Source organism: Hylobates moloch, unplaced genomic scaffold (assembly GCF_009828535.3).
Source record: "Hylobates moloch isolate HMO894 unplaced genomic scaffold, HMol_V3 SCAFFOLD_18, whole genome shotgun sequence".
NCBI classification, from domain to species: domain Eukaryota; kingdom Metazoa; phylum Chordata; class Mammalia; order Primates; family Hylobatidae; genus Hylobates; species Hylobates moloch.
This window is the reverse complement of record NW_026652293.1, coordinates 16,867,816-16,891,272: the sequence shown is the minus strand read 5'-3', so window position 1 is coordinate 16,891,272 and position 23,457 is coordinate 16,867,816. Positions and strand designations below refer to the sequence as shown.

Below are 23,457 nucleotides of genomic sequence, written 5' to 3'. Positions count from 1 at the left end.
ATCTTAGGGACTAGCTATCTATTTTCTTAATAAAGATTTATTGGATGTGAGCCACACCTTTTTATTTATATATTGTCTATCATTATTTTGGCACTATAACTACAAAGTTAGGTAGTTGTGGTAGAGGCCATGTGGTTCTCAACCTTAAAATACTAAACATATGACCCTTTGAGAACAAGTAACTGCTGTTCAAGTAAAACATTGCACAAAATTGTCCATCATAGGTTTATGTGTAGTAGCCAAAAAGTAGAAGCAACTCAAAAGTCCTCAGAAGAGCGAAAGAATAAACAAACATGTTACATTACATCCATACAATGGAGTACTTCACAGCAATTAAAAGAAATGAATTATTTACAATGCAACAGCTTGGCTACATGTCAAGGACGTTACCCTGTGTGAAAAATATCCAAATCAAAAAGTTGACTTACTGTATAATCCAATTTCTATAACACTCAAAATGACTAAATTACAGTTATGTAGAACATACTAGTGATGGCTAGCAATGAGGGGTGGGGGAATGTGGGGACCATAAAAGGACAGCATACGGGAGTTTTCTGGAGGTGATAGAATAGTTCTGTATACGACTGAGTAGTTCTACATATGACTGATTGTGGTGATGGTTACATGAGTGCGTACATGTTGTAAAATTAATATACCACACACACACACATACACAAACACAAAGGCAAGTTCATGGGAAAGATCATGAAATTCAGTAAGGTTGGTAGTTGAGTTAGTAGTAGAGTACTAATGTCAATTTCCTGGTCTCAATTATTGTACTATAGATATAAGAGATGGACGAAGTTATAGTTATTGCAGGAAGCTGGGTAAAGGGTACATGGGCATTCTCTGTACTATTTTTGTAACTTATTATATGAATCTAAGATTATTTCAAAACAAAAATTATTTGGATTATATAGGCTGGGATGTTTTATTTTTATAGCACTTTTGGGGATGAGAATTTTCAATATTCAAGAGTTACAACCAATTTCAGTAATTTTTCTTTGAGATACTTATATCTATCTCAAATTTTATCAGTAATAACTTCTACAAGCCAGTTTCATATGTATATGAATGCTGTAATTTGCCTTTTAACCCTTTCATATTTTTGGTAACAACAAACAGTTTGAGACTTAATTTACTTTCCCTGCACTAAACCTGGAATCCACAAAAAAAAGAGGTCCCAGTTTCCTACATTTATAATGCTGTGTAAGAAACTTATTGGCATAAAACAGCAATCATTTTATTATACTTAAGGATACTGTTAGGAATTGACGCAGGGCACTGAGGTGATGACTTATAACTGTTCCACAATATTTGAGCCTCAGGTGAAAAGATTTAAATGGGTTAGGACTCAAATAACTGAGATTTGGAATCTGCAAATGTCACTCACATGTATGACACCTGGGCTGATTGTCTGGGCCAACTGGGACTATCAACCAGAAGACCTACATATGGCTTCTGCATACAGATTGAACTTCTTGCTGAATGGTAAAAGGCTTCCAAGATACTGTCAGAGAGATAGTCTTCCAAAATATAAACCCATAACTCTCTAATATCTAGCAGAGTCACTACCGCTGTATTGTATTAACAAAAGCATGCCACTAAAAAGTACAGATTTTCAAAATGAGGGAAATGTGATTCTAAATCTTGATAGGATCATGGCAAAATCACATGGCAGAAGAACAAGTGAGATGAGACACAGTGGAGTGAGCATCTTTCAAAATAAAATTGGCCACAAAATTGAAGACAAAGTTATTTTCTAACCTGCCCTTTTATTTCTTATCAAGTATAGTTTCCTTCTCCTTTTATTTGTTGCTAATGTTTCCAAGAGGGCATAATCTGCTGAAATTACTCAGAACAAGAAACAAACAAAAAAGGGTAATCTAAGTTTCTAAATTAGAAGAAATATTCAGCAAATAAAAAGGAGAATAATTGCTGAATACTGGACTTCAAAAAAAAATAGACAAGAGAAGATGGTGTTAATTCAACTAAAAATCAGCACTAGCTCTGTGAAAATTAACTCTGTGCTTGCAAATAAATAACATCCCTTGGATTGCAGGGAGATTAGAAGAAGCCAATAAAAGACTGAGATGGTGAAGCCTTTGAGACAGAAGAGAAACCAGGAGAATGTGGTGTTCCATAGTCCATGTGATGCAGGTATTTCCAAATGGAAGGGGAAAGTCATGAAGTTTTTCTGAGTATTCAGTTTTGACCAATGGATTTGATTAGATTGAAGAAGACATTGGTGACTGTTACAAGAGGGGTTTAAGCGTAGTGGTGGGAATGAAAAAATGAATTAAAGTAGAGATTGTAGATAACATATTGGAGTCATTGTATTGTAAAATGAGAAGTGAAGTAGATTACTAGAAAGAGATTTGGGTTCTATGAACAATTTTTTGAGCTTTTGTTGTTGCTCTTCATGATGAAAGATGTTTGGTATGTTTGCATATTGGTGGAAATAATTTGGAAAATGGAGAAATTAATGATACAGGTGATAAGGAATAATTGAAAGAGCAAAATCCTTGCATAGAAAAGATGGGATCAAATCTGGTAGAGACCATAACAGGATAGGAGTAAGGATCAACATCCAGTGAAGCAGGAGACAATGCAGAAAAGGATGTGTGTGAACAGCAGGTAGTTTTCTTCTGATTGATTCTGTATCTAGATGAAAAAATAAATGAAGTCATTAGCAAAGCACAAGATGAGGATTGGTGGTTAAGGAGGGAGATAATGAAAATAGGGGAGGGGAAAAGCAGTGTCAAAATTATTTAGGACCGTGATCATTAATTTAAAGCAAGGCAAGTCAGCACAGTTGCATTTGTTTTTCTTGTAGACACACTCTGCTGCTTCAATTCAGGGACAGAGCAGGAAGAGAATTTATTTGCAAAGGACTGAGGTTTTCTAAGACTTGGATTACAGATAGAAAGGAAGGAAGGGGCAGGAGAGTGTATGCAAGGGACTGACTGACAGTGACGAGCCATGGAATCTAATTTAGATGTGGTGGGAAGAGAGAAAATGAAGGGAAGGGAATAGTGAAAGAGTGTCAGGGCCATTGAATGTTTGGAACAAATTTAGTAGAGTAAGTGAGCTAAAAAGATTGTTGAAATGGTCTAGAGTGTGATGCTTAATATTTAGATATTTTAGGTAGTGTAGTAATTGGAAATGACAAGGTTTAGATAGACTAGAATCAATAGTGGAGACTACTAATAGCTCACAGGGACTTCTCTGGTTTCTTAATTGGACGTAGCTATGTGCATTCCCATTGACTTCTGAACCACCGTCGGTAAGTTTCCTCTTAGTGAGATCATTAGGCTATTTCTCTAAATTTCCCCATTAAATGTTAAATTTCTCGCAGGCTGGGCACTTTGTTGCTTGCTTTAGCTAGTATCCTCTAGACATACTAGTCTTCTCTGATTGTTTCCCACTGTAATCTCTTTGTATTCAATAGGATCCTCGGGCATGGACCTTTCCAAGCTATAAAGTCACTCTTCTCCAGCAGGGGAGCAGAGCTTCCAGTCCGCATAGCCTGCCTGCCCATCCAGGGTTCAACTTCTGAGCCACGGAATTGGGCTGCGAGACAGAGGTGGATGAAAGCATCCACTCTCTTTTACTGAATTTTATGGAGACTTTCTGGAATAAATATTTCCCAACATTATGCTGTTTGACCAATTTCCAGAGACAACCAATGGTTACTTTTAAAATTTTATCCAGTTTTATTGCTGCCTTTTGGTGGGGAGTGAATATACCAAGACCCTCACATAGCCATTCTCAAAGTCCCACCTGAACAAAATGATTTTGAATTATAATTCCGTTCCTTCAAACATTTCAGGAAACGTTACTTGGCAAAAATTATTCTTTTTTTTTTGAGACGGAGTCTCGCTCTGTCGCCCAGGCTGGAGTGCAGTGGCGCGATCTCCACTCACTGCAAGCTCTGCCTCCCGGGTTCACGCCGTTCTCCTGCCTCAGCCTCCTGAGTAGCTGGGACTACAGGCGCCCGCCACCATGCCTGGCTAAAGTTTTTTTGTATTTTTTAGTAGAGACGGGGTTTCACCGTGTTAGCCAGGATGGTCTCGATCTCCTGACCTTGTGATCCGCCCGCCTCGGCCTCCCAACGTGCTGGGATTACAAGCGTGAGCCACGGCACCCGGCAGGCAAAAATAATTCTTGATTAGACCTTTTATAGTTTATGAAATATTAAAACTGTTAAGAAGGTACCTAATTCTTAATGCCAGTTTTAAAAGGAATTTACAACTACAAAAGTGATATTGTTGTATTAAGATGAGGACTGATGACTTGCACTTGCTTGCCTTTTGAAACAGCTGAACCCTTGGCTAGAAAAAGAAAAAAAAACCCGGGGGGGGCAGCGGTGGGGAGCTTCTTCTCTCCTCTAAACAGTCCATTTCTGATTATTTCAAACTCAGAGACCCGGTGACTACAACAAGGAAATTGAACAGCAGTTATTTTGCTCAAATAAATATTACATAATGAGCTGAGAATATTATTGTGAAGACACTGATTAGACAGTATTTGCTTATTTCACACAACCCTCCATGAACTTTGATGTTTGCCACAAAGGGCTTTACTAAACTAGCTTCCCGTTAGTACACTGAAATTCAAAGTCATGCTCGTAACTGTTAATGAAAGCAGATTTAAAGCAACACCACCATCACTGGAGTATTTTTAGTTATATACGATTGAGACTACCAAGCATGTTGCTCTTATTCAGCGTAATCCTAATCTCATGGGTATCCACTGTTGGGGGAGAAGGTAAGTTGAAAACAGATCCGAATATTTTAGTTCCTTTTCAAATGTATTTATTGATTGTGTGTGTGTATGCATAAGAATATTTTTAAATGAATAAATAGCTGAGGATAATTTGAAGGGGTATAATAATATTCATCTATTTTCTGGAGATATTTTCCAACATGCAATTAGCAGGAAAATAGAATGAAATTAATTCTCTCCGTTCTCTAGTTTGCAAAGGGTAAATGGTCACCAAATAGATAATGTAAAGAGAAATCAAAGGAGAGAAAATCTGCTATAATAAAGGTGACAAGGTGAAGTATTAGTGTAATTCCGCATAAACTCTGCAATGCCACTGACTAGAAAAATCAGCCCCAAAAAGATTTGGCCGCCTTCAATATGTTTTTAGAATTTTATTTTCATAGATTTGATAATTTAAATTTTAAATGTTATTAAAATGAAGGAATTCTCATTTCAGTCTAATTATCATTCAACAGGGAAATATATTTTAATGAAACAATAGAAAATACTATTTTTATATGTAAACGAGTGAACTGCCAAAAAATTGTTTCTTCTGAGCTCTTCCACAAATTTCAAAAGTGAAATAATATATTACTTCTTTATTAATACTATAAACTGATTCTTATAACATTATAAACTATCCCATTTTATTTCATGTGGAAATTAAAGCCACCATATCAAAAGAATTGCAAACAAAATCTCTAACAAGGTCTAGGATACTGATTAAACTATGTGTGTACATGGAGTTTCAATCATTGTGCTATACTCTTTGATTTCCAGAAAGTTTTTATTTTACTGCTTTACTGCTTTCTAATGTTTACAAATCTTTAAATTTTTCGAACACTTTCTTCTCAGTCCTGACATAAGAGAAAAATATGAACAATAAAATGCTTTCTTTTTAAGATATGCCCTTACAAATGTTGCAAAACATTATTTCTGTGGGCCTAAAATTCATTTTATTTTGTTTTCACTTTTAGTACTGAGCTGTAATCACAAGAGTGCGATTGCATGAGTGTATTTGATTTTTCTTAAGTCTGTGTTTATGGTATTTATTAAGTGGCTTAAACATCTGTTACAAATGGCATTACACAAGGATTTCTAAATGGGGGTGGAAGCAGAGGAAGATAAGTGAAAATTATGAGAATAATATGTAGAATTTTGACAATTCCTAACCCCACAAAACTTTCAAGCTTCAGTCCAGTCCCAGGATAAACTTTAGTGAAATTCTATCTAAAAGTTGTCTAGGTGTTAAATGACCTGTAAGTGTGCGTTACACTTTTGGTGTCTACTTAGAAACTGGCCAAACAGCAGAAATAACACAAGAAAGCAACACTTTTGTACAAATAGAAAACTGCATGCTTCCAGTAGCAAAACGTTAATCAAGCAATATATTGTGCTTCATGCTGTAGCAAAGAAGCTGGAAAGAATATGACAACCCCACCCACGCCTCACTACTACTTAGAGTGTCCTAAAAGAAAAGCAAAATGTAAATAGGCAAATAAATTGCAAGGCTTTATACATAGGTGATTGTCTGTGTGTGTGTGTGTGTGTACACTCACGCATCACTTAATGATAGGAAAACGTTCTGAGAAGTGTGTCTTTAGGCAATTTCGTCCTCCTGCAAACATAGAGTGTACTTACACAAACCTATATTGTATAGCCTACTATCTAACTAGGCTATATGGCCTGTCACTCCTAGACTGAAAACCTGCACAGCATGTTACTGTACTGAATACTGTGGGCAATTGTAGCACAAATGTAAGAATGTGTTTATCTAAACATAGAAAATGTACAATAAAAATACAATATAAAATATTAAGAATGGCAGACTTGTATAGGGCTCTTACCATCAATAAGGTTTGCAGGACTGAAAGTTGTTCTGGGTAAGTCACTGAGTGAGTGGTGTGCAAATATGAAGGCTTAGCACATTACTATATACTACTGTAAACTTCATAAACACTGAATACTTGAGCTAGAGTAAATTTATTTTATTTATATATTTATTTCAATATTTTGGGGGGAGCAGGTGGTTTTTGGTTACATGGATAAGTTTTTTAGTACTAATTACTGAGCTTTTGGTGCTCCCAGGATAGACTAAATTTATTTTTAAAACTTTTCTTCAATAATAAGTTAATTTATGGTAAGCTTTTTACTTTATCAACTGAAAATTTTTTAACTTGTAACTCTTTTGTTTTAGCTTAAAACACACCTTGTATAGATGTACAAAATATTTTTTCTTTCTATCCTTATTCTGTAAGATTTTATCTTTTAAATATTTTATTTATTTATTGACCTTCTACACCTTTTTGTTAAAAACAGACACAAACACACACATTAACCTCGGCCTACAAAGGGTCAGGATCATCAGTATCACTGTCTTCCTCCTCCGCTCTTGTCCCACTAGAAGGTCTTCAGGGCAGTAACATGCACGGAGCTGTCCTCTCCTATGATAACAAAGGCTTCTTCTGGAATAGTTCCTGAAGGACCTGCCTGAGGATGTTTCACAGTTATTCTTCTTAAATGAGTAGAAGAAGTGAACTATAAAATAATGATAACAACGATAGTACATTAAATACATTAACCAGTACCATGGTCATTTATTATCATTATCAAGTATTATGTACTATACATAATTGTGTGTGCTGTTGTTTATATGACTGGCAATGCTGTAGGTTTGTTTATACCAGCATTGCCACAAACATGTGAGTAATACATTGGACTATGATGTTGTGGCGGTCATCAGTTGATAGGAATTTTTCAGCTACATTATAATCTTATGGGACCACTGTGATATAAGTGATCAGTCATTGACCAAAACGTCATTATGTGGTAAATGACTGTATGTCTGTATATATGTGTGTGTGTGTGTGTGTGTGTGTGTACATATATATATATATATATATCCCAGAAGAAATATATTCACAGTATTCTATCAGAATGTTGAGACAAGGAAAATTATTTTCTGCTTTTGGAGTGGGTGGTTGTGTAACGGCAGGCTTGCAAAAGGATGATAACACTCCTAGCACCATTGCGGATGTGCACAATGGTTATACGATGAATGTTGTAGAGCAAGTTCTGAAGGATAGGTAGAATACAACTGGGTGATGAGAACAAAGTTATTCTGGATAGCGAAGAATATAAACGTACATATGTATGAAAATCAAGTACTACAATTTTGCAATTTTCGAGGTACAAAGGATATTTAAAAGGAGTTATGATAGGTTAATACTATCAAGACACGAGGGAGTCTTTCCCTCAATATCTTCTCCAAAACTATCTAATGTCAATTTTTAAACAGTTAGATAATAAATTTAAGGTTTCACAAGGTTAAATACCACAGGAATTATTTCAAATATTGTGCAACATGAAATATTACTTCTAGGTAGATAAAAAAGAGAAATTTCCCTTGATTTGTCAGCTGAATTTCTGCATGCTTTTTCTAAATAAGGTGAAAAACAAAACAATTTCTTATGCAGCAACGCTATATTGAGAAAATGCCTTGAGCTAACAAGTGAGCACATTATATTGAGGAAGTATCTAGAGCTAAAAAAGCATTCAAAGATAAATTACATCAAATCCACAGAATGTACAATATCAAGAGTAAACCCTAATGTAAACTATGGACTTCGAATGACAATAATATTGATGGCGAAGGGGGCTATTCATGTGGCAGGGAAGAGGAAGTGGTATACAGGAAATCTCTGTACCTTCCATTCAATTTTACTGTGAAAAAAACTGTAAATAAAAAATTAAGTCTAATAAAAAATACACATATATATGTATATAAAATATATATACACAAGAAAAAATAGAGTCAAAGCACGAAGATTTCACCCATTTTCTACATTGTTTTATTATATCTTGTACCATAGTGCATATGGATGTATGTGTAAGTGTCTATGTACATATATCCAGCAGTATCCTCAGTATCCTTAGTATCCTCAAGGAATTGTTCCAGGACTCTTTTCACCCCCAGCAGATACCAAAATCCACAGATGCTCAAGTCTCTAAGAGAGAATGGTGTAGTATTTGCATATAACATATGCACATCCTCTCATATAATTTAAATTATCTCTAGATTATTTATAATATCTAATATATATAAATAATTGTTATATTGTATTTTTAATTGCATTATGTTTATTGGTTTATTATCTTTTTATTGTTTTTTCTTTTTCAGATGTTTTGGACCTGCAGTATAATAAACATTTATATATACAGCATTTACCAGAATTTAGCTCTAATTTTATCTTGGTTGAGGTGTTCTTAGTGATTTTCTTATACTCTCTAAATTCTTTCCACCAAAACTATATAAACTTTGTAACCAGAAAGTAATCAGAATATTAATAAACAAAAAATCAAATTACCTACCCAACATTTTTACTGCACCAGAAAAAAAAATAGAACAGATTTTTCTGGTGGAAATACCTATGACAGTTGATGAGAATAGAAAAAGAAAGAAATCTGAGAGCTGAGAACAATCCTATCACTCCTCTACTGTACACTACATAGATCAGGGAGATTTGCCACTTTTACAGTCTGCCTTCATTCTTAAGTTGTTGTGTGCGGATATTGTTCTTGAAGACGTTGCAGAAGAGTTCATATTTCATATCACTCCAAAATATACATTTTATATTCATTAACAATGACCTCCTCGGTCTGGCGTGGTGGCTCATGCCTGTAATCCCAGAAGTTTGGGAGGTGGAGGCGCATGGATCACCTGAGGTCAGGAGTTCGAGACCAGTCTGGCCAAAATGGTGAAACCTTGTCTCTACTAAAAATACAAAAAATTAGTCAGGTGTGGTGGCAGGCACCTGTAATCTCAGGTACACAGGAGGCTGAGGTAGGAGAATCACTTGAACCCAGGAACTGGAGGCTGCAGTGAGCCAAGATTTGCGTGATTGCACTTCAGCCTGGGCAACAAGAGTAAAACCTGAAACTCCCTCTCAAAAAAACAAAAAAGACCTCCTCAAATACTCTTGTATTCTTGTTTTTTTTTTTTTTTTTTTTTGAGACGGAGTCTCGCTCTGTTGCCCAGGCTGGAGTGCAGTGGCAGGATCTCAGCTCACCACAAGCTCCGCTTCCTGGGTTCATGCCATTCTCCTGCCTCAGCCTCCCAAGTAGCTGGGACTACAGGCGCCCGCCATCAGGCCCGGCTAATTTTTTTTGTATTTTTGGTAGAGATGGGGTTTCACTGTGTTAGTCAGGATGGTCTCGATCTCCTGACCTCGTGATCTGCCCACCTCGGCCTCCCAAAGTGCTGGGATTACAGGCGTGAGCCACCGCACCCGGCCTCTTGTATTCTTATTTAGTGATCTTTCTTCATTCCAAATTAGTACACTGGAAAGCATTTAAGCTAAAGGCATTTAAGCTGAAGGAAAAACAAAACTATAAATCAGATGATTAAAATATAATCTAGTGATTCAGTGATGTAGCTTTTTATTTAATTCTTCAGTTTTGTGTTATTTTTCCCAGCAACATTTTGTGATTTTCCAAAAATACACCATGGATTTCTGTATGATGAAGAAAATTATAAGCCATTTTCCCAAGTTCCTACAGGGGAAGTTTTCTATTACTCCTGTGAATATAATTTTGTGTCTCCTTCAAAATCCTTTTGGACTCGCATAACATGCACAGAAGAAGGATGGTCACCAACACCAAAGTGTCTCAGTGAGTAAATACCCTGTTCATTAAATGGATGTCATTCAGTGAACAGAGAAGGATATGCCAGACAAGATCATAAGGTCTTGATAATTACAGGGGCAGTGACCAGAGGAGCTGGAAAGATGGGAGATGTAGTCCTCCTATTTTGAGATGCCTCCTATGAGAATCAGTGAAGAATAAATATATCAACTGTCTTGCATTACCTGGAAATGCTCTACATGTTGAAATATATTAATTTTTTTAAACTGATGATTAATATATTTGACTGCTAATATTTCTTTACAGATATTCATTTGGCAGCAGCCTGATCATAGTTTTCCTTTAAAATAAGTCATTTTGTATAGATACTGTTTTGAATTTACCATTCTCTTGCATATTGCAAGGTAACGTTTGGTATTTTAACTTTTATATTTTCAATAAATCATTTGTTTGGTCCTTCAAAGTGTAGCTATATTAATCCTCCAAAAAATGTGGAGACCAGACTCCAATGACAACAGGTGTATTAAAAAAGAAAAACAATGGGAGAGAGAATAGATGAGGCAACAAAGGAGATAGTAATGATCTTTCTCCTTTTGTAAGAAACATTTATGAGAATTGGTAGAAATATTTATATGAAGATATTGTTTTTTCCTAGAAGAGTTTATAAACACAAGATATTTTATTATAAAAACCATACAGCAAAAACATGAAATATTAACTTTCATATATACACTTGATCTTAGCCAAAAGGCCGAGAAGCGATTAACTTTCATATATATATATATGTATAGGAATAAAAAATATATTTCATCATTTATACAGTAGCATGACCCAAATATTTTCTTTTGAAAGTATTTATACATGATGTCAGTTTTCAAAGTTTTCCTTTCTTAATGAAATATTTTAAAATGCACTTTTTTTTGCTACTTCCATCTTGTACATTAATCAATTTTTGTTCCTTAGGACTGTGTTTCTTTCCTTTTGTGGAAAATGGTCATTCTGAATCTTCAGGACGAATACATCTGGAAGGTGATACTGTACAAATTATTTGCAACAGAGGATACAGCCTTCAAAACAATGAGAAAAACATTTCATGTGTAGAACGGGGCTGGTCCACTCCTCCCAAATGCAGCTTCACTAGTAAGCAAAATACTGCTCTCTCAGTCTTGCTAATTATTTAAAGAAATAAATCCATGGTTTATAGATTAAATATAGGTTAAATATAGGTTTCACCACTAGTGGCTTCTATCATTATTTATTTGATTTTCAGTTCCAATTTTGTTTAAGTAGATGTGCAATAACATAGTTTGCCTACCTATATAAATCAAATGTATGTAATAAGAAGAAATATTAGAGAAGAATACACTTTGAAGATAATCCATTAATGTAACACCTGTTTGTTGTTTATATTATCAGGTTAGTTGACAATAAATGGTTACAAAACTGAGGCATTAAAGTGCAAATAAATCCAATTACAGTTAAAATGTCTTATAAGGAAGTTTTTAATATTTATCTTTATTTAAATTAATATGCTTGAGTCAATAAATCATTTCTAAGTTGTAAAAAGTCCATACTTCTGCGAGTTATGTGTATTTGTGAGCAGCTTAGAATTTGGAAAACGATTCTTTCGGAAGCCTGTGTTATAAATGATGGCACTCACAGTCTGTGTGAACTCTTGTAATTCTTCATCTTTATAGCTCTTCAGTAATTGTTCTTTGCCTAGCCCGATGCAATTCCATCCTATGCTTACACAGCTCCGTATTCAACCAAAAACTCAAGGAAACTTCCATAGTCTTTCTCTTCATAATACTTTCTCTCTGCTACTATGTCCAGTAACTTCTGGCCACCATAGTCACCAAGACTGACTTTTCTAGTCTCAACTAAAGAAGACCACTGAGTTCTTCCTGGGTTCTCCCTCCTTGCACAGTCTAGAAAAGGCTTCCCAACAAACAGCTGGGCTGTCATTGACTTTGTTTTATTATTTTGAAGTATTGAGGGTCTTTTCCTTTTTTCAGTCATCACAGTCCTGTACTGGGTGATTTCCAGCATTCTGAAAATAAATTTTGTAAAATTTTCTAAATTTTTTTTCAGTGGGATGATATGTTGATAGCAGCTACTCCATCCTATCAAGAAATAGAATCTTCTTACTGGTTTAGTCTTGGGAGGGTGTATTTGTAGAGGAATTTATCCATTTCTTCTAGATTTTCTAGTTTATTTGCATAGAGGTGTTTGTAGTATTCTCTGATGGTAGATTGTATTTCTGTGGGATCAGTGGTGATATCCCCTTTTTCATTTTTTATTGCATCTATTTGATTCTTCTCTCTTTTCTTCTTTATTAGTCTTGCTAGCGGTCTATCAATTTTGTTGATCTTTTCAAAAAACCAGCGCCTAGATTCATTAATTTTTTGAAGGGTTTTTTGTGTCTCTATTTCCCTCAGTTCTGCTCTGATTTTAGTTATTTCTAGCCTTCTGCTAGCTTTTGAGTGTGCTTTCTCTTGCTTTTCTAGTTCTTTTAATTGTGATGTTAGGGTGTCAATTTTGGATCTTTCCTGCTTTCTCTTGTGGGCATTTAGTGCTATAAGTTTCCCTCTACACAGTGCTTTGAATGTGTCTCAGAGATTCTGGTATGTTGTGTCTTTGTTCTCGTTGGTTTCAAAGAACATCTTTATTTCTGCCTTCATTTCATTATGTACCCAGTAGTCATTCAGGAGCAGGTTGTTCAGTTTCCATGTAGTTGAGCGGTTTTGAGTGAGTTTCTTAATCCTGAGTTCTAGTTTGATTGCACTGTGGTCTGAGAGAGAGTTTGTTATAATTTCTGTTCTTTTACATTTGCTGAGGAGAGCTTTACTTCCAACTATGTGGTCAATTTTGGAATAGGTGTGGTGTGGTGCTGAAAAAAATGTATATTCTGTTGATTTGGGGTGGAGAGTTCTGTAGATGTCTATTAGGTCCACTTTGTTTAGAGCTGAGTTCAATTCCTGGATATCCTTGTTAACTTTCTGTCTCGTTGATCTGTCTAATGTTGACAGTGGGGTGTTAAAATCTCCCATTATTATTGTGTGGGAGTTTAAGTCCCTTTGTAAGTCACTCAGGACTTGCTTTATGAATCTGGGTGCTCCTGTGTTGGGTGCATAGAGGTACAAGGAGGAACTGGTATCATTCCTTCTGAAACTATTCCAATTGATAGAAAAAGAGGGAATCCTCCCTAACACATTTTATGAGGCCAGCATCGTCCTGATACCAAAGCCTGGTAGAGACATAACCAAAAAAGAGAATTTCAGACCAATATCCTTGATGAACATTGATGCAAAAATCCTCAATAAACTACTGGCAAACCGAATCCAGCAGCACGTCAAAAAGCTTATCCACCATGATCAAGTGGGCTTCATCCCTGGGATGCAAGGCTGGTTCAACATACGCAAATCAATAAATGTAATCCAGCATATAAACAGAACCAAAGACAAAAATCACATGATTATCTCAATAGATGCAGAAAAGGCCTTTGACAAAATTCAACAACGCTTCATGCTAAAAACTCTCAATAAATTTAGGTATTGATGGGACGTATCTCGAAATGATAAGAGCTATCTATGACAAACCCACAGCCAATATCATACTGAATGGGCAAAAACTGGAAGCATTCCCTTTGAAAACTGGCACAAGACAGGGATGCCCTCTCTCACCACTCCTATTCAACGTAGTGCTGGAAGTTCTGGTCAGGGCAATCAGGCAGGAGAAGGAAATAAAGGGTATTCAATTAGGAAAAGAGGAAGTCAAATTGTCCCTGTTTGCAGATGACATGATTGTATATCTAGGAAACCCCATTGTCTCAGCCCAAAATCTCCTTAAGCTGATTAGCAACTTCAGCAAAGTCTCAGGATACAAAATCAATGTACAAAAATCACAAGCATTCTTGTACACCAATCACAGACAAACAGAGAGCCAAATCATGAGTGAACTCCCATTCACAATTGCTTCAAAGAGAATAAAATACCTAGGAATCCAACTTGCAAGGAATGTGAAGGACCTCTTCAAGGAGAACTACAAACCACTGCTCAATGAAATAAAAGACGATACAAACAAATGGAAGAACATTCCATGGTCATGGGTTGGAAGAATCAATATCATGAAAATGGCCATACTGCCCAAGGTAATTTGTATTTTCAATGCCATCCCCATCAAGCTACCAATGACTTTCTTCACAGAATTGGAAAAAACTACTTTAAAGTTCACATGGAACCAAAAAAGAGCCCGCATCGCCAAGTCAATCCTAAGCCAAAAGAACAAAGCTGGAGGCATCATGCTACCTGACTTCCAACTATACTACAAGGCTACAGTAACCAAAACAGCATGGTACTGGTACCACAACAGAGATATAGATCAATGGAACAGAACAGAGCCCTCAGAAATAATGCCGCATATCTACAACTATCTGATCTTTGACAAACCTGATAAAAACAAGCAATGGGGAAAGGATTCCCTATTTAATAAATGGTGCTGAGAAAACTGGCTAGCCATATGTAGAAAGCTGAAACTGGATCCCTTCCTTATACCTTATACAAAAATTAATTCAAGATGGATTAAAGACTTACATGTTAGACCTAAAACCATAAAAACCCTAGAAGAAAGCCTAGGCAATACCATTCAGGACATAGGCGTGGGCAAGGTCTTCATGTCTAAAACACCAAAAGCAATGGCAACAAAAGCCAAAATTGACAAATGGGATCTAATTAAATTAAAGAGCTTCTGCACAGCAAAAGAAACTACCATCAGAGTGAACAGGCAACCTACAGAATGGGAGAAAATTTTTGCAACCTACTCGTCTGACAAAGGGCTAATATCCAGAATCTACAATGAGCTCAAACAAATTTACAAGAAAAAAGCAACCCCATCAAAAAGTGGGTGAAGGACATGAACAGGCACTTCTCAAAAGAAGACATTTATGCAGCCAAAAAACACATGAAAAAATGCTCATCATCACTGGCCATCAGAGAAATGCAAATCAAAACCACAATGAGATACCATCTCACACCAGTTAGAATGGTGATCATTAAAAAGTCAGGAAACAACAGGTGCTGGAGAGGATGTGGAGAAATAGGAACACTTTTACACTGTTGGTGGGACTGTAAACTAGTTCAACCATTGTGGAAGTCAGTGTGGCGATTCCTCAGGGATCTAGAACTAGAAATACCATTTGACCCAGCCATCCCATTACTGGGTATATACCCAAAGGAGTATAAATCATGTTGCTATAAAGACACTTGCACACATACGTTTACTGCGGCACTATTCACAATAGCAAAGACTTGGGACCAACCCAAATGTCCAACAACGATAGACTGGATTAAGAAAATGTGGCACATATACACCATGGAATACTATGCAGCCATAAAAAATGATGAGTTCATGTCTTTTGTAGGGACATGGCTGAAACTGGAAAATATCATTCTCAGTAAACTATCGCAAGGACAAAAAACCAAACACCACATGTTCTCACTCATAGGTGGGAATTGAACAACGAGAACTCATGGACACAGGAAGGGGAACATCACACTCTGGGGACTGGTGTGGGTTGGGGGAGGGGTGGAGGGACAGCATTAGGAGATATACCTAATGCTAAATGACGAGTTAATGGGTGCAGCAAACCAACATGGCACATGGATACATATGTAACAAACCTGCTCATTTTGCACATGTACCCTAAAACCTAAAGTATAATAATAAAATAAAAGAAAAAAAAAGAAATAGAATCTGTGGTATGTTTTTCAAAAGATGTTATGTTATCAAATATTATTCCACATCTTCAACTCTTAAATTTAAACCTCTAGAGCCAGGCACAGTGATGTGCACCTGTAGTCCCCACCACTGGCAAGGCTGAAACAGGAGTTCAACGCTGCAGTGAGTTATGGCTGTACCAGTGCACTCCAACCTGGGCAACAAAGTGAGACCCTTCCCCACTAGAAAAACAAAACAAAGTAAAACAAAATGAAATTTAAACCTCTAGAAACGGAGTCTCTTTGAAACAGCTGGAACTGCGATAGCTTTTCAGTAAGCAGTTACGTCATGGTCTCTTTCAATTACAAGGGGTTAAAACATTATTAACACTTGCAAAAAAAAATAAAATAACAGATGTTACTAACACTAGAAAATTCCAGTGATTGAAAAGGGTTCAAACTTTATAGGCTTCAATTATGGTATAAATATTTCCATGCTTTCTCTTATCCATACCTGTTCATGTCATGAACAAGCTCTCTTCATTTTGAGAGATGATGGCTAATGTCAGCCCAATAATTATATTTTAGAAGCTTGACAAATTAACTTTGGCCAGCTGTAACCCATACAAGCTAGCTCTGTGTACAGTCTGTAAGATTTTGTTAGTCTTTGAACAATTTGGTTGCTTTGTGACACAAAAAATGTCCCAGGCTTAACTCATGTTTCCACTGCCCTGGAACTGGAATCAGCCATACCTCCAATAAGCCCTGGTTCCATTTAGTGGGCAATGACATTTAGAAACTAAGTTGTCAAAATAAACTTGTTTCAAAATTTAGCACATTTTATTTAATCAGAAAAAGCACATATCTTATTGTTCAAGTTCTCAGAATATTGCTACCTTTCCCTTTCTGCCCGTTGCTTATTCCAAAAGCACAAAACAACGTATTGAGGTTGTCAGAGTAGATGGATGAAGTCAGAGTCTCCAAAGTGGAAGAATTCAGCAGAACACTCTATGTCCAAGGTTGAATGGCAGCTCACGAACACTGTGGAAAGTTAATGAAGTTTCAGGGCAACTAGACTCCTAGTGATAGCTGCACAGTCTGTTTTTTCATGTAAGGTAACATCTTGCAAGTTATGGTAATCCATGTTGCAGGGATTAGTACAGCGCCATCTCTGGGGACCGTTATTCCATTTACAACACCATGCAATAACCGTATATGAATAAAGCAGCTGGAAAACCCTACATTGGCCAAGATCAATTATTTTCTTTTTATATATATATACTTTAAGTTCTAGGGTACATGTGCACAACGTGCAGGTTTGTTACCTAGGTGTACATGTGCCATATTGGTTTGCTGCACCCATTAACTCGTGATTTACATTAGGTATTTTGCCTAATGCTACCCCTCCCTTACCTCCCACCCTACAACAGGTCCCAGTGTGTAATATTCCTCGCCCTGTGTCCAAGTGTTCCCATTGATTAATTCCCACCTGTGAGTGAGAACATGCAGTGTTTGGTTTTCTGTCCTTGTGATAGTTTGCTCAGAGTGATGGTTTCCAGTTTCATCCATGATGCTGCAAAGGACAAGAACTCATTCTTTTTTATGGCTGCATAGTATTCCATGGTGTCTATGTGCCACATTTTCTTAATCCAGTCTACAACTGATGGACATTTGGGCTAGTTCCAAGTCTTTGCTATTGTGAATACTGCTGCAATAAACATATGTGTGCATGTGTCTTTATAGCAGCATGATTTATAATCTTATGGGTATATACCCAGTAATGAGATCACTGGGTCAAATGGTATTTCTAGTTCTAGATCCTTGAGGAAATGCCACACTGTCTACCACAATGGTTGAACTAGTTTACACTCCCAGTAACAGTGTAAAAGCATTCCTATTTCTCCACATCCTCTCTAGCATTTGTTGTTACCTGACTTTTTAATGATCACCATTCTAACTGGTGTGAGATGGTATCTCATTGTGGTTTCGATTTGCATTTCTCTGATGACAGTTATGATGAGCATTTTTTCATGTGTGTGTTGGCTGAATAAATGTCTTCTTTTAAGAAGTGTCTGTTCATATCCTTTGCCCACTTTTTGATGGGTTTGTTTTTTTCTTGTAGATTTGTTTAAGTTCTTTGTAGATTCTGGCTATTAGTCCTTTGTCAGATTGGTAGATTGCAAAAATTTTCTTCCATTCTATAGGATGCTTGTTCACTCTGGTGGTAGTTTCTTTTGCTGTGCAGAAGCTCTTTAGTTTAATTAGATCCTGTTTGTCAATTTTGGCTTTTGTTGCCATTGCTTTTGGTGTTTTAGACATGAAGTCCTTGCCCATGCCTATGTGCTGAATGGTGTTGCCTAGGTTTTCTTCTAGGGTTTTTATGGTTTTTAGGTCTAACATGTAAGTCTTTAATCCATCTTGAATTAATTTTTGTATAAGGTATAAGGAAGGGATCCAGTTTCAGCTTTCTACATATGGCTAGCCAGTTTTCTCAGCACCATTTATTAAATAGGGAATCGTTTCCCCATTTCTTGTTTTTGTCAGATTTGTCAAAGATCAGATGGTTGTAGATGTGTGGTATTATTTCTGAGGCCTCTGTTCTGTTCCATTGATCTATATCTCTGTTGTGGTACCAGTACCATGCTGTTTTGGTTACTGTAGCCTTGTAGTGTAGTTTGAAGTCAGGTAGCCTGATGCCTCCAGCTTTGTTCTTTTTGCTTAGGATTGTCTTGGCGATGTAGGCTCTTTTTTGATTCCATATGATCTTTAACGTTCATATGAAGAAAGTTAGTGGTAACTTGATGGGGGTGGCATTGAATCTATAAATTACCTTGAGCAGTATGGCCGTTTTCATGGTATTGATTCTTCCTATCAATGAGCATGGAATGTTCTTCCATTTGTTTGTGTTCTCTTTCATTTCATTGAGCAGTGGTTTGTAGTTCTCCTTGAAGAGATTCTTCACATCCCTTGTAAGTTGGATTCTTAGGTATTTTATTCACTTTGAAGTAATTCAGAAGGGGAGTTCACTCATGATTTGGCTCTCTGTCTGTTATTGGTGTATAGGAATGCTTGTGATTTTTGCACATTGATTTTGTATCCTGAGACTTTGCTGAAGTTGCTTATCAGCTTAAGGAGATTTGGGGCTGAGACGACGGGGTTTTCTAAATATAAAATCATGTCATCTGCAAACAGGGACAATTTCACTTCCTCTTTTCCTAATTGAATACGCTTTATTTCTTTCTCTTGATGGATTGCCCTGGCCAGAACTTCCAACACTATGTTGAATAGGAGTGGTGAGAGAGGGCATCCCTGTCTTGTGCTGATTTTCAAAGGGATTGCTTCCAGGTTTACCCATTCAGTATGATATTGGCTGTGGGTTTGTCATGAATAGCTCTTACTATTTTGAGATATGTTCCATCAGTACCTAGTTTACTGAGAGTTTTTAGCATGAAGGGCTGTTGAATTTTGTTGAAGGCCTTTTCTGCATCTATTGAGATAATTTTGTGGTTTTTGTCTTTGGTTCTGTTTATATGATGGATTATGTTTATTGATTTGCATATGTTGAACTAGCCTTGCATCCCAGGGATGAAGCCCACTTGATCATGGTGGATAAGCTTTTTGATGTGCTCCTGGATTCGGTTTGCCAGTATTTTATTGAGGATTTTTGCATCAATGTTCATCAGGGATATTGGTCTAAAATTCTCTTTTTTTGTTGTGTCTCTGCCAGGCTTTGGTATCAGGATGATGCTGCCCTCATAAAATGAGTTAGGGAGGAGTCCCTCTTTTTCTGTCGATTGGAATAGTTTCAGAAGGAACGGTACCGGCTCCTCTTTGTACCTCTGGAAAAATTCGGCTGTGAATCCACCTGGTCCTGGACTTTTTTGGGTGGTAGGCAATTAATTATTGCCTCAACTTCAGAGCCTGTTATTGGTTTATTCAGATATTCAACTTCTTCTTGGTTTAGTCTTGGGAGGGTGTATGTGTCCAGGAATTTATCCATTTCTTCTAGATTTTCTAGTTTATTTGCATAGAGGTGTTTATAGTATTCTCTGATGGTAGTTTGTATTTCTGTGGGATCAGTTGTGATATCCCTTTTATCATTTTTTATTGCATCTATTTGATTCATCTCTCTTTTCTTCTTTATTAGTCTTGCTAGCGGTCTATTTTGTTAATCTTTTCAACAAACCAGCTCCTGTATTCATTGATTTTCTGAAGGGTTTTTTATGTCTCTATCTCCTTCAGTTTTGCTCTGATCTTAGTTATTTCTTGCTTTCTGCTAGCTTTTGAATATGTTTGCTCTTGCTTCTTTAGTTCTTTTAATTGTGATTGTAGAGTGTTGATTTTAGATCTTTCCTTCTTTCTCTCGTGAGCATTTATTGCAATAAATTTCCCTCTACACACTGCTGTAAATGTGTCCCAGAGAGTCTGGTAAGTTGTGTCTTTGTTCTCATTGGTTTCAAAGAACATATTTATTTCTGCCTTCATTTCCTTATTTACCCAGTAGTCATTCAGGAGCAGGTTGTTCAGTTTCCATTAAGTTGTGCAGTTTTGAGTGAGTTTCTTAATCCTGGGTTCTAACTTGATTGCACTGTGGTCTGAGAGACAGTTTGTTGTGATTTCTGTTCTTTTACATTTGCTGAGGAGTGCTTTACTTCCAACTATGTGGTCAATTTTGGAATAAGTGCGATGTGATGCTGAGAAGAATGTATATTCTGTTGATTTGAGGTAGAAAGTTCTGTAGATGTCTATTAGGTCTGCTTGGTGCAGAGCTGATTTCAAATCCTGGATATCCTGATTAACCTTTTGTCTCATTGATCTATCTAATATTGACAGTGGGGTGTTAAAGTCTCCTATTATTATTATGTGGGAGTCTAAGTATCTTTGTAGATCTCTAAGGACTTGCTTTATGAATCTGGGTGCTCCTGTATTGGGTGCATATATATTTAGGATAGTTAGCTCTTCTTGTTGAATTGATCCCTTTACCATTATGTAATGGCCTTCTTTGTCTCTTTTCATCCTTGTTGGTATAAAGTCTGTTTTATCAGAGACTAGGATTACAACCACTGCTTTTTTTTGCTTTCCATTTGCTTGGTAGATCGTCCTCCATCCCTTTATTTTGAGCCTATGTGTGTCTCCACACGTGAGATGGGTCTCCTGAATACGGCACACTGATGGGTCTTGACTATCCGATTTTCCAGTTTCTGTCTTTTAATTGGGGCATTTAGCCCATTTACACTTAAGGTTAATATTATTATGTGTGAATTTGATCCTGTTATTGTGATGTTAGCTGGTTATTTTGCCCATTAGTTGATGCAGTTTCTACCTAGCATAGATGGTCTTTACAATTTGGCATGTGTTTGCAGTGGCTGGTACTGGTTGTTCCTTTCCATTTTTAATGCTTCTTTCAGGAGCTCTTTTAAGGCAGGCCTGATGGTGACAAAATGTCTCAGCATTTGCTTGTCTGTAAAGGATTTTATTTCTCCTTCACTTATGAAGCTTAGTTTTGCTGGATATGAGATTCTGGGTTGAAAATTCTTTTCCTTAGGAATGATGAATATTGGCCCCCACTCTCTTCTGGCTTGTAGAGTTTCTGCCGAGAGATCCACTGTTAGTCTGATGGGCTTCCCTTTGTGGATAACCCAACCTTTCTCTCTGGCTGCCATTAACATTTTTTCCTTCATTTCAACCTTGGTGAATCTGACAATTATATGTCTTGCTCTTCTCGAGGAGTATTTTTGTGGTGTTCTCTGCATTTCTTGAATTTGAATGTTGGCCTGCCTTGCTAGGTTAAGGAAGTTCTCCTGGATAATATCCTGAAGATTGTTTCCCAACTTGATTCCATTATCCCCCTCACTTTCAGGTACACCAATCAAACATAGATTTGGTCTTTCACATAGTCCCATATTTCTTGGAGGCTTTGTTCATTTCTTTTTACTCTTTTTTCTCTAAACTTCTCTTCTCTCTTTATTTCATTAATTTGATCTTCAATCACTGATACCCTTTCTTCCACCTGATCAAATCAGCTATTGAAGCTTGTACATGCATCACGTAGCTCTTGTGCCATGGTTTTCAGCTCCATCAGGTCACTTAAGGTCTTCTCTACACTGTTTATTCTAGTTAGCCATTCATCTAATCTTTTTTCAAGGTTTTTAGCTTCCTTGCGATGGTTTCAAGCATCCTCCTTTAGCTCAGAGAATTTTGTTACTACCAATCTGCAGCCTACTTCTGTCAGCTCATCAAAGTCATTCTCTGTCCAGCTTTCTTCTATTGCTGGTGAGGGGCTATGATCCTTTGGAGGAGAAGAAGCACTCTGGTTTTTAGAATTTTCAGTTTTTCTGCTCTGGTTTCTCCCCATCTTTGTGGTTTTATCTACCTTTGGTCTTTGATGTTGGTGACATACAGATGGGGTTTTGTTGTGGATTTCCTTTTTGTGGATGTTGATGCTATTTCTTTCTGTTTGTTAGTTTTCCTTCTAACAATCAGGTCACTCAGCTGCACATCTGTTGGATTTTGCTGGAGGTCTACTCCATACGCTGTTTGCCTGTGTATCACCAGCAAAGGCTGCAGAATAGCAAATATTGCAGAACAGCAAATATTGCAGAACAGCAAATATTGCTGCCTGATCCTTTCTCTGGAAGCTTCATCCCAGCAGGGCACCCACCTGTATGAGGTGTCAGTTGGTCCCTGCTGGGAGGTGTCTGCCAGTTAGGCTACACTTGGGACAGGGACCCACTTGAGGAGGCAGTGTGTCCATTCTCAGAGCTCAAACACCATGCTGGGAGAACCACTGCTCTCTTCAGAGCTGTCAGACAGGGACATTTAAGCCTGCAGAAGTTTCTGCTGCCTTTTGTTCAGCTATGCCCTGCCCCCAGAAGTGGAGTTTACAGAAGCAACAGGCCTTGCTGAGCTGCAGTGGTCTCCGCCCAGTTCGAGCTTCCCCAGCTGCTTTGTTTACCTACTCAAGCCTCAGCAATGGCGGATGCCCCTCACCCTGCCAGGCTGCTGCCTCACAGGTCAATCTTAGACTGCCATGCTAGCAGTGAGCAAGGCTCTGTGGGTGTGGTAACCGCCAAGCCAGGCACAGGATAGAGTCTCCTGGTGTGCCATTTGCTAAGACCACTGGAAAAGCACAGTATTTGTTCGTGAGTGTCCCGATTTTCCAGGTACAGTTGGTCATGGCCTCCCTTGGCTAGGAAAGGGAAATCTCTGGACCCCTTGCACTTTCCAGGGAGGCTATGCCCCGCTCTGCTTTGGCTCCCCTTCCATGGACTGCACCCACTGTCCAACCAGTCCCAGTGAGATGAACCAGGTACCTCAGTTGGAAATGTAGAAA

At 37.3% G+C, this 23,457-nt stretch overlaps 1 protein-coding gene across 3 annotated transcripts in view; it reads left to right on the top strand.

The window, feature by feature from the left end:
* Nucleotides 1-4,603: 4,603 nt before the first annotated feature.
* Nucleotides 4,604-23,457, top strand: part of LOC131380627 (complement factor H-related protein 5) — a 35,921-nt gene continuing 17,067 nt past the window's right edge. The window contains exons 1-3 of one of the 3 annotated variants that reach the window (XM_032136423.2): nucleotides 4,604-4,770; nucleotides 10,243-10,437; nucleotides 11,374-11,550. In XM_032136423.2, coding sequence (XP_031992314.1) covers nucleotides 4,641-4,770; nucleotides 10,243-10,437; nucleotides 11,374-11,550 — 502 coding nt within the window. In that variant the 5' untranslated portion in view covers nucleotides 4,604-4,640. The remainder of the gene's footprint in view (nucleotides 4,771-10,242; nucleotides 10,438-11,373; nucleotides 11,551-23,457) is intronic. The other 2 variants (XM_032136425.1, XM_058430660.1) reach the window with 2 other exon arrangements.